Source organism: Notechis scutatus, chromosome 6 (genome assembly GCF_049901735.1).
Source record: "Notechis scutatus isolate UNSWTSFEM ecotype Mainland chromosome 6, rNotScu1.2, whole genome shotgun sequence".
NCBI classification, from domain to species: Eukaryota; Metazoa; Chordata; class Lepidosauria; order Squamata; family Elapidae; genus Notechis; species Notechis scutatus.
In genome coordinates, this window is record NC_142014.1 from 26,124,945 (window position 1) to 26,137,053 (window position 12,109).

The window sequence follows — 12,109 nt, forward strand, 5'->3', positions numbered from 1 at the left end:
AGGCTGGGTGCTTCCCAACAGATATTTTAACTTGCCTTCTTTGCCTTATTCCCTCCCCACAACCCCTATTTTCTGGGGGCCGCTCCTGCTAAAACACATTAGAAGCTTCCCGAAGGTGCTTTTTTGAGAGGCAATTGGACTTTCTGATTTTTCTTCAAAGACGTTTTGCTTCTCATCCAAGAAGTTTCTTTGGCTCTGACTGGATGGCCTCAATCTGTTGTGGTTAGCCGGCAGCAGGTGTGGATGGCTGAGGAGAGCGAGGACTCAGATGAGGGGCCAGGACCATTAGGGAGTGGACTGCTGCCTTCAGAGATTGTGGGGGCTGGCAGCAGTGATGAGGAGGTTCCCAAGAAGCCTGTGCCAAATGCGCATGCGTGCAGGGTTGCTTGGAGGAAAAAGCAGCTACAACAACATGGGCGACTCGGGAGTAAGGCTGCAAGGTAATGGCCCCTCCTTCAAGAAGATAAAAGCTAGCTGTGAACAAACTTACTTTGCAGAAGGCAAAGACGTTTTGAAACTCCAACCTCGTGGACATTCCAGTATCCTGAGTTTGTATTTGAAAATTCTTGTATTGCACATTAATTCTTGTCTGTTATTTTTTGGCAAGTCTTGCACAGTTTGGCAAGGCTTGTACTTATCACAGCTAATTATTTTGCAAAAGCATTACAAGGTTTCTGTTTTATGTAGATTGTGTTTGATTTGTTGGAAAAGGGCGTGGGTCAGAACACGATACTTCTATTCCCCACCATCTAGTCAGAGCTGAAGAAGCTTCTTGAATGAGAAATGAAACATCTTCAATGAAAAAAACAGAAAGTCCAGTTGCCTCTCGAAAAAGCACTTTTGGGACAACCATGACCTGGATGATGGAGAATCTCCATAGTGTTAATGTAATGTTAACAAGAATTGTTTAGAATGTGTTAACTAAAACACATACATTAGAAGTAATGGCGCTCATTAAATGGAAGTGGCCTACTTTAGCCCAAAGCTGAAAGTCTGTCAAAATAGGTTGAAAGGTTGAAAAATATTTAATTTATCACTGCAGTCTCTACCAGAGCCTAAAACCTTAGTCCACCAACAGAAGGAGGTGCCAACTCTAATTTCCTAAGAAAATACGTCTCTAAGTCTCAAATTCAAGAAAGGAATCAGGGCTGTCAAATTCTAAGGTGAGAATTCAGATTAAACTACCTTCCTATTCTCTCCATAGACATTTACTATACAGAAGCTAGTGCATATTAATTCAGCCATTTTATTTTCAGATAGACACATTCCCGATCAGTGGTGGAAGATGCATGTCATTAACCTTAGCACCAAGACATTGGAGTCTGACTGACCCAGAACGTTAAGATTTCAAGGGAAGGCTTTTGGGGTACACCTTCTGCAGAAGCTCATCCCGTCTGTTGAAAATAATTTATTTTCCGGCTCTCCCAATTCTCATTTTATGCAACTGGATGAAAAAAATGGATACAAAATTCACAAAATGTTTATTTCACATTGGGAGTATATTTGGAATATATGGAATATAAAGAGAGGAGGGGGTCAACTTATTTTCCAAAGCACCGGGAGGCCAGACAAGGAATAATGGATAGAAACTGAACAAGGAAGAGATTCAACCTAGAAATAAGGAGAAATTTTCTGACAGTGAGAACAATCAACACATGGAACAGAAGTTGCCTTTGGAAGTTGTGGGAGTTTCATCACTGGAAACTTTCAAGAAAAGACTGGACTGCCATTTGTCAGAAATGGTGTAGGGTCTCCTGCTTGGGAAGGGGGTTGGACTGGATGTCCTACAAGGTCCCTTCCAACTCTGTTATGTTCTTTATCCCATTTGAGACAAATGGTTGTCCAGTCTCATTTTAAAAACCTCCAGAAATGGAGCACACAGAACTTCTGAAGGCAAGTCATTCCATTGCTTAATTGTTCTAACAGTCGGGGAATTTCTTCTTATTCCCAGGTTGAATCTCTCCCTGATCATTTCCATCCATTATTCCTTGTCTGGTGCTTTGGAAAATAGCTTGACCCTTCCTCTCTTTGCATTTGATATAAAGATGGACTAGATGACCTAAAAGTTCCCTTCAAACTCTGTTACTCTGTTCTGTTCTGTCTCTTCTACCCATGTTTAACCAAAGCGATTTATTGTTTGGCCACAGCAGGACAAACAAGTTTAGCAACCATTAAAATCTCTCCCTTCTGTGGATTAAGCGAATTAGTAGCAGTGAATCGGTATGAAAGATCAAACCACAAAACATCTTGTAAGCTGGAAACATTTAAAAGCAATTTTCTCGTGATGCAAATCCTCAGTGTCTATTTACTTTTACCCTGAGGTTTGGGCATCGTATGAATCACACCGAAGAAAGCTAGACAGCCCAATACAGACGTAGTATTTTTTTCTTCTTCTCCCAGACTCAGCGGAAGAAATGTGGGATTTCCATTATAATTTACCTGCCTACATGTCCTCTGGCTCACATGTTAAGTGGGTGTTTCAATCTGCGAGTAGCCAAAAGGAAACACACTCTCTTTCTCCCTCAAAAAAAGGAAGATCCTGATGGTTGAAGAACAAGACATTTTGCAATCAGGGAGATCAACAGCCAATGCCATAAAAGGACTTTCTGGACGTAAGAGGATGCAGCACCTGGACAACTGAGTTTGCGGGACATTCTTGGCTACGTCATAAATAAAAATAACCCTCTTTGACAAATGACAGCAGACAGAACGTAAACCTCCAGAGGTAATCCGGGGAGGAAAATATATATATAATCTTTTGGAACATTTACATTTTAAAATATTGACAGAGGTATCATAACAGGAAATGGATTTTCCCCCCCTTAAGTTGACTTACATAAGAATGTTGAGGGAAAGTTTTGTTTCTTGTCCATTGAATTATACAGAGGAGAGAATGGAATGATATCTAAGAACAATTTAATGGGCTTAAACCACATTCCAACCACTTCTAACGTCATGGTCCTGGCTGTGAAAAGAATGCTAGACACTCTTGGCTCAAATGGCCTCTGAAGTGGATACAGGTGGACATGAGGCTGAACCCGTGAAGGGTTACGGTTAGGGTCAGAAATACCCTGAAGGCCTTTTTTTTTTTGGCCCCAACCATTTAAATAAAGGAGCACTAACCTCTTTGCAAGGAGGGAGATTGTCCATTTTAGTCCAGAGAAAAAGAGACGTTCTCATAGACTTGAGGGAAGCAGGAATGGAGAACTCCCATTGCTGATTAGGATATAGCAGAACAGTATAACAAAGCTGGAAGGGACCTTTGAGGTCTTCTAATCCAACCCCCTGCTCAAGTAGGAGTCCCTATACCATTTCAAACAAGTTGCTGTCCGGTCTCTTCTTTAAACCCTCCGGTGATGGAATACCTACACCTTCTGAAGGCAAGTCATTCCATTGATTGATTGTTCTGACAGGAAATTTTTCCTTAGTTCTAGGTTGCTTCTCTCCTTGATTAGTTTCCATCCATTGCTTCTTGCCCTGCCTTCAGGTGCTTTGGAGAATAGCTTGACTCCTTCTTCTTTGTGGCAGCCCCTCAAATACTGGAACACTGCTATCATGTCACCCCTAGTCCTTCTTTTCACTAGACTAGCCATACTCAATTCCTACAACTGATCATCATATGTTTTAGTTTCCAAGCTCTTAATCATCTTTGTTGCTCTTCTCAGCCCTCTTTCCAGAGTCTCAGCATCTTCTATTTACAATCTGGTGACCTAAACTGGATGCAATATTCCAGGTGTGGTCTTGTTCGCTAATTACTATATGCAGCTTGTTCTGCCTTCTGGGTCCCTGTACCTCAAATATGAGAATGCTCAAGAAATGTTTGATATGTAGGAGCCAAACTACATCAGCCCTATAAATCTCTGCAAGATGGAGGGAGGTGGGCAGGATTCCAGCTGGCCCACCTCCAGATGTTTCCTCTCTCTGGAGCATCATGAAAGCCCTGAGATAATTGATGGACAACAATTTGCAGACAGTTGGAGTTGCACTCTCTTCTCTAAAAAGAAGAGACAGAAGATCCTCATGAATCGAACTCCTTGCTGTTGATCTCAGAACTCTGAGAGAGATTTTGTGGCATCTCCAGTTTTCCTAAACTAGATTTCAAGTTTCCATCCATCATTTCTTGTCCTGCCTTATGATGCTTTGGACACTAGTAATTGTTACTAGCTAGTAACAATTACTACCAACCTGCCACAATTACTACCCCCCTGCCTTCCATTGAAGACCTGCATACTGCATGAGTCAAAAAGAGAGCTGTGAAAATATCTACAGGCCCCTCACATCCCGGACATAAACTGTTTCAACTCCCTCCCTCAAAATGACGCTATAGAGGCCTGCACATCAGAACAACTAGACACAAGGACAGATTTTTCCCTAATGCCATCACTCTGCTAAACAAATAATTCCCTCAACACTGTCCAACTATTTACAAAGTCTGCACTACTATTACTGTTAATCTTCTCATCACTCCTTATCACCCATCCCCTCCCACTTGTGACGGTAGGACTGTAAGTTTGTTGCTTGTATCCTTAGGATTTATATTGACTGTTTCCTAGTATGATTTGATTACTTATTGTACCCTCTGACTATTATTAAGTATTGTACCTTAGGATTCTTGACTCTTGACGAATGTATCTTTTTTTCATATACACTGAGAGCATCTGCACCAAGACAAATTCCTTGTGTGTCCAATCACACTTGGCCAACAAAGAATTCTATTTTAGCTTGACTCCCCTCTTCTTTGTGACAGCCCCTTAGATATTGGAACAGTGCTATCATGTCCCCTTATTCCTCCTTTTCTCCAGACTGATCATACTGCAACTGTTTTTCATATGTTTTAGCCTCTAGTTCCCTAATCATCTTTATTGCTCTTTTCTGCATTTTTCCAGTGTCTCAATATATTCTTAATAATACGGCGACCAAAACTAGAAGACAGCTGTCATGTCACCTCTAGTCCTTCTTTTCACTACTGTTAGATGCACCCAATTCCTGAAAATGCAGTATGAACTCGGATGTCCCATCTTTTAAAAACCAAGGTTCACATAGACCTTGGAGTGAAAGAGCCACCCCCCCTCAAAAAAAGACCTTCCCCAACCTGAATCAATAATAATAATTTATTTATTTTTATTTATGTATTGGATTTGTCAATCGTTTACAAGATAATAGGTATAAGTATAAACATGAGAAAGAATACAGGAAATAGGTACGAATGGGGACAATAGGACAGGGATGATAGGCACGATGGTGCACTTATGCATGCCCCTTAATAATAATAATAATTATTATTTAATAATGTAATTATTATTTATTTTATTATTAATTAATATTATTATTATTTATAATTAATTATATAATATTTATATATTTATATGATTAATTAATTAATATTATTTATAATTAATCAATTAATAACATTATTTAATAATAATAATAAACCACATCTACATTCTAATTCTACTTATTGTTATTGTTATTATTCTCCATGTTTTATGAATAAAGCATAGAATTAGAATGAAGACGTGAATGTTTCCCCAGGAGATTCTGGAGCCAGAGAAACCAAGAGGGAAAAGGGGCGGGGCCGAGGGGAGTGACGTAACCAGAAACAGCGCCCGGTGGAGTCTCCCGCCACTTTCCGTAGCCGGAGGTCCGTTCCCCCACTTCCGTTTCCGCCGGCGGTGGCTATGGCGCGAAGGTGGGCTCAGGGGAAACCTGGGCGGGGGGGGGGGAATGGTCGGGCAGGTGGGATCGGGCGGCCGAGGCCTCCCCTGTGACCGCTGCGCTTCCCCGACAGGAGCGGCCGGAGCGGGAGGGCGGCCCCTGCAGACCTGTTCCAGGAGAGCGACGGGGGTGAGTCGGGGAGCGAGGAAGGAGGGGAGCGGGGGGGGGGGAGGGCGGGGGTCTCGGCGACGGCCTGACGAGCCCCCCCACCTCTCTCCCCGCCCGCAGACGAGGACTTCGCCGCGCCGCCGAAGAAGGCTCGCCCCGCCGGGAAGAGGTGAGGCAGAGAGAGAGTGTGAAGAAGGCTGTGTGCAGTTTAGGAAGAGGTTTCTATATTGTATATGATTTTATATGTGTGTGTGTGTCTGTAAGTGTGTTCATCTAGGTATAGATAGATGCATATATGTGTGTGTGTGTGTGTTTACATATATGTATGTTCATATATATAGATATAGGTTTGATATATACATATATATGTATATATAGATATGTGAGTATTGTATATGAATATGTATGAATATACATATATGTGTATATTGTATGTGAATATATATGTATATGTATGAATATACGTATATTGTGTGCATATTATATTTGTACATTGTATATGAATATATATACACACACACACACATGAATATGTGTATATGTATGAATATAAAGTGATATATAACCAAGTGCTATTGCTAATATACATATGTATGTGTGTATTGTATATGAATGTGTGTGTGAATTTATAGTGTGTGATTATATGTATGTATTGTATATGAAAATATGTGTGTGTGTATATATGAAAATATGTGTGAATATACATATGTGCATTATATATGTATATATATATATATGTGTGTAAATGAATATAGATAGATATATAGATATAGGTAGGTATAGATGGGGGGGAGGTAGGTATGTGTGTATGTGTGTATTTATATCTACATTATTTATGATATTTGATGGAGTTGCAAACAGCTGTTGAAAAGGAATTGCAGCCTTAGGATCCATCAGTCGAAATGTGGTTTCTAAATCATAAGAAATTGTGATGTGTCTTCCCTTCAAAAGTGTGAAAAATACCGCAAAATTCTAATTGTAGTAGTTATCCCTTTATTACCAGCTACTCTACAAGATTGCTCATTATGTTATCAAAGAATAGCAAAGATGTGCTGTTTACTTTATTGGGCCAGCTGGTTTAGCAAAAGTTATTCTGTTGTTGTGACTGAACTTTAATGACATCATTTGTTTCCAATATCTGTAGAATTTTGGGATGGGCAATGGCTGAACATTGGAATGTCCTTTGTCCAACTGTAAAAAGAAATAAAAAAATTCTGCCTTGTTTTTTGTTTTAGAGTTCCTCTTGGTGAGAAACTTTTCCAGAGAGACTTGGAAGTTACCTTAGCTGTATCTTTGAATGAATATTTGGGGAACAAAGATAAAGTTCAGAAAAAAGGTGATTCTTAAACTCTCGAGATAAAAATACCATTTTTATTTACATCTTTTGGAGTAGCAATATGTTATTTCTTGAAATAGTTTATTTCTTGCCTTACTTTGAGCTAATAGAATAGTCAAGTTATACAGAAAGTAGCACGTTTCAGGATTGCTACTTCTGCCAGTCAGGGGCAGCATCCCTTGAAGTGAAGGTGCCAGGAACTCAAATCTGATACTGTACAGGTAATCCTCAACTTATGACCCCAATTGAACCCAAAATTTCTGTTGCTAAGTGAGATGATTAAATGAGTTTTGTCCCATTGTATGACTTTTCTTGCTACAGTTGTTAAGTGAATCACTGCAGTTAAATTAGTTACACAGTTGTTAAGGGAATCTGGCTTCCCCATTTTCTGAAAGTCGCAAAAGGGGATCACGTGACCCCAGGAAAAAAATCCTGATGATAGTAAGCCTGAGTGAGAAGTCATGGTTTACTTGCAAGCAGCTGTGGTATATTATGGAAATGAATATATGTATGTGCAAATACCTCTTATTTGCAAGTGCCTAAGACATCCAGCATTCTCCATTATCTTCTTTCCACATTGACAATAACTTTTATATGAGTTAAATTCATTTTGAGTGGCCCACAACTCTAATCTAGTGATGGCAAAACTTTTTGTTGTGTTGTGCTGAAAGGCAATGTGCACCCCCTTACCTGCACTGCACATGCGCGCGTCTCCCAGCTGATTTTCGGGCCGTTTGATGCCGTTTTCACCCTTCTGGAGCCTTGAGGGAAGCCTCTGCAGCCTCAGGAGGCCGACAAACAGGCCCGTTTTGGCACTTGCGGTATTTCCGTCGAGCCTCCGGGAGGGCGAAAGCGGCCTCAAACGGGCTGAAAATCAGCTGGGAGGCCCGTGTATGCACGGTGCAGGTAAGTTTGGCTGGGGCTTGCGTGCCCACACAAATGGCTCTACTTGCCACCTGTGGCATGCGTGCCATAGGTTCGCCATCATAGCTCCTAGTCTCTGGGCCCATAAGCACGATGGCTTATTTCCTTCATCTAAATTCTCAATGTTGTTTAGTGAAAACATGTCCAGTTTGGTTTACTGTCCGAGTGGTAGTGATTTCTCAGTGAATGGAAGGTGGGTTAGACCCTTTGAGCCCTTGTTGTTGCAGTGGGTGTGGGGTTCTCTGTTTAGAACGGGGGCAAGGAAAGCTCAATAGAAGCCACAGAGTCTTCTTTGTCGGAGGACATAGCCTCTGACTCTCTCTTTTATTCTGAAGCGTCGTCTTCACTGTTTGATTTCAATTCTAGATGATCGTGCTGAACCTCAGGCAGCCGTAGAGGATTTCAAACAGGAAACTGTGTTATGCACACCAGAGACGGACAACGATGAAAATCTATGTGCCAGTAAGATTGACCTGAGGGTGGCATGCAGCATTCTTTCCCTAATATCGTGCCCGAAGTTTGCTTCTTGGGGTTTTCTCCCTTTTTTGTCTTAAGTTGCATTTTATGCCTAGAAGCTTGATTGTAACTACTATGACCCTTTTATTTCACCACATTTTTAAACCCAGTAATTTCATACTGACGCACACAATATCTTCCTCCGAAAAATTTTAAGCTAGCACAGCGAATAGAACTATATTCTAGAAAAAGATTTCGTTGCAAACAGAATAAAACAATTATAGCATTAAAATATTTAGTGTGTTACAATGAAGCTGTGTATTAAAATAATCTCTTCTCAGTTCCTTATTGTCAATATAACAAACAGAAGTGCAACCTGGGCAAATCCCAAGGTGGTGTTTTTTTTCCAGAAGGCAATTGGGCTTTGTTGTTATTTTCTTTGAAAATGTTTTGCTTCTCATCCAAGAAGCTTCTTCTGTTCTGGGGAAATGTTGTATGCAATTAATCTGCATTACTTTTTGTTTTTTAAATTATTTTTTTAAATTTTATTTTACATTTCTTAAAGGCGAGAGTTATTTGGTAACCATCCATCCGTATGTTACTTTTTCATCTTTCAATCTCACAATTAGGTCAGGAAAACTCTCAGCCGCTTTTAGAAATTGAATTAGGTTCTTCAGAATCAGTTGGGAAGCCTTTGAAGACCTCAAGCCCTTCGGTGCCCAAGAAGCCCAGCTGGACACCCCCAGGTATGTTCACACTGGTTCAGGATGACCCTGTCTCTTGTCTGCCCGGGCATTTGGGCTCAGAAAGAAGAAAACCTCCCAGGGACATAGCGACGAGGCATTTCTCATTGCAGACGATGTAGCACAGCTGGACCAGAAACCAAGGCTGTTGTCCGTGTCCCCCCCTACCTTTGAATCAGGAAGCTCTGGGAACTTGGGGTATTTTGGGGAGAAAAAATAGTGTGGGCTTTGAGGAATTAATCCTGAAAATGAGCTTATTTATTTTTATTTGTTTGTTTGTTTGTTTGTATCTCACTTCTATTATTTTTACAAATAACATGGTGAACATATCCAACACACTTTCCTCCTCTTTTTCCCCCCCACAACAACTACCCTGGGAGGTGGGCTGGGCTGAGAGAGAGAGAGAGCCTGGCCCAAAGTCACCCAGCTGGCTTTTATGGCTAAGGCAGGATTAGAACTCACCATTTCCCACTTTCTAGCCTGGTGCCTTAGCCACTGGACCAAACTGGCCCATATTGTTGGGGTTTTTTTTGTTTTTTGTTTGCCAGGAACTGGTGTTTCCTTGTGGTTTCTGGCAAAAAAAAGGCATCCACAACGGACAACAGTGGTGTTTGCTTGACCACTGTGGTGTGTGCTTTTTGATTCTCACGTTTGATTAACAGCGGCTACAAAACAACAGGGTGAGGTCACCTGATGGCTCCACTTAATGACCAGCATGATTTGTGACCCTAATTACGGACTCAATTTTGGTTGTGAGTCAAGGACTACTTGTAAAGTATGGCAGCAAGTGTGTGTGTGTGTCTATGAAAGTACCCCAGAATCTGTTGTGATGTACAGTTAGTCCTTGACGTACTACCACAATTGACTCCAGCATTTCCGTTGGTAAGCAAGACCTTTGTTGAGTGAGTTTCACCCCATATTACGACATTTCTTACCACAGTTGTTAAGTGAATCACTGCAATCCTTTTGTTATTCAGTACTGTTGTAACTTTAAATGGTTACTAAATGAACTGTTTTAACTTGAGGATTACCTGTAGTGTTTTGTGGGGTTTTTTTTTGTTTTTTGTTTGCATTTGTTTCAGGTGCATCTGGAAGCAAAACCAGCCTGATGGGAAGAACTCCTGTTAGATCACCAGTTCACGGTCTCCGGCTTGGCCTCTCCAGACTCGCCAGAGTGAAACCTTTGCACCCACCTTGTGCTGGTACCTAAGAAGGTCTTAGGCTGACACGAGAAGGCTGCAGATTGAAGTGGAAGAGGAGAAATCCGTTTTTAAAAAAATATAAAGGCATCCCAATTTGGAAAAAAAGCTTTGCCTTTTAAAAATGAGTCCTGTAAAATGGGACTATTGTCCCTTAAAATACCCAGCAATATTGTCCCTCAAAAGTTTGAAGTGATAATGCCCTGGGTTCCATCTTCTTTCCCTCAACGAGTTGGCCAACAACGCAACCCAATCTTTCTAGTTTTATCCCAGTTTTGGCCAATTCTGGCTTTTGAGGATTGCCTAACCAGCAACAGTGGTTCAGAGTATCTGTTGACCATCTAGAGTCGAGTGTCTCAACCATGGCAACTTTTAAGAAGTGTGGCCTCCAACTCCCAGAGTTCCCCAGCCAAACCCTGGAGAATTCTGGGAGTTGAACTCCACACATGTTAAGGTTGCCATGGTTGAGAAACATGGTTCTATAGAATGTGTTTTAAAACCACTGTGAAGACAGCATGTCAGGAGTTAGCTTGTTACTCCTTGATTTTACTTCTAATAGAAAACACAGTCATTGCCATCAGTTCACAACTGTTGTTTTCCTGACCAATCAAATGCGTGTTCAGCTTTTAGTCCTTGCAAGCATCACTTGCTCTTTGAATGAGATACTGTAGTGATCAAATATTGTGACTTTAGACAACGAAATAAATTTGTTTTTAGCAAAAATAAGCTGCTTGTGCTAGGTGGTTTCTATTTGTGTTTACAGTCAACTGTACTATAAGTTACAAAGAGAGAGAAAAATAAAAATTGGGATGGGGAGGGATTCAAAAATGGGGAAAGGTTAAGTGACGGGAAAAAGAAATGGATGGATGACAGAGATGATAGATGACAGATAGAAATATATATATATATATTTCTAAGTGCTCACTAAGAAAGAATTTCTCGAAATGACCATCAGCATTAGTATTTCCTATCGTATTATTATTATTAACACGCTCTGATGCTAAGGAGTTCTACTCCCCCTCCCCACCTGAAAAGAAATTCTTCCAAATGCAAAACACAAGCAGAGGAGAGGAGTTTCAGTTTCAGAGCACCAAGCAGCTTTAGTACAGAACAGTTGAGCTAAGCCATGCCCAGGCTCCTTGCTGTCTCCTTGCTCACAGCAAATACTGTTCCATTTCCAAACAGCCCTTAATTCTCTCGCACACTGACAGGATGCTAGCCAGATGAATACCGATGGATGCTGGTAAGCAGAGGCCGAATTCCCCCCCCCCCAATTATTTTCCTCCCCAAAAACTAAGACCGATCGCATAGTTTCGTAGCAAAGGATGGGTATTGAGCTAGTATACTATAAAACCCAATTTGCAAAAAAAAAACACGTGATGTCCCGACAGACCACAAGATGGAGGCAGTGCTCTGCTGTACTGTAATCTTTACAAATTGGATTTCAGTTCAGAACTTAACTGAAGAAAAAAATCTTTGGCAAATAGTCTGCGTGGGCAGAGAAAGGTTAGAGGTAGTAAGTCTTCATGAGATACAGTATGTTTAGTGTCTTATGGCGTGTGCTGTCTGTGATGTTGACATAGTGAAGACGCTGGACCAGGATCAGAGCCCCCAACTCCTGTTCTGAC

At 41.0% G+C, this 12,109-nt stretch overlaps 1 protein-coding gene across 2 annotated transcripts; it reads left to right on the top strand.

Annotated features, from left to right (window-relative positions):
• The first annotated feature begins 5,593 nt into the window (after window positions 1-5,593).
• RAD51AP1 (RAD51 associated protein 1) lies at window positions 5,594-11,207 on the top strand. Of its 2 annotated transcripts, XM_026677229.2 has the most exons (7): window positions 5,594-5,689; window positions 5,789-5,844; window positions 5,944-5,992; window positions 7,059-7,159; window positions 8,450-8,545; window positions 9,169-9,285; window positions 10,365-11,207. In XM_026677229.2, the coding sequence occupies exons 1-7, from the start codon at window positions 5,679-5,681 to the stop codon at window positions 10,490-10,492; spliced, it is 558 nt and encodes a 185-aa protein (XP_026533014.2). In that variant the 5' UTR covers window positions 5,594-5,678; the 3' UTR covers window positions 10,493-11,207. The 2 variants fall into 2 exon arrangements, with proteins under 2 accessions (XP_026533014.2, XP_087825673.1); XM_087969547.1 differs by lacking the exon at window positions 8,450-8,545 and having other exon boundaries at window positions 5,600-5,689.
• Window positions 11,208-12,109: the final 902 nt, after the last annotated feature.

What these genes read in the sequence shown, in the direction of transcription:
- RAD51AP1 (XM_026677229.2), top strand. An exon ending in GCTCGCCCCGCCGGGAAGAG is followed by an intron (nt 5,993 to 7,058) that starts GTGAGGCAGAGA and finishes TTTTTGTTTTAG; the next exon opens with AGTTCCTCTTGGTGAGAAAC. An exon ending in AGATAAAGTTCAGAAAAAAG is followed by an intron (nt 7,160 to 8,449) that starts GTGATTCTTAAA and finishes TTTCAATTCTAG; the next exon opens with ATGATCGTGCTGAACCTCAG.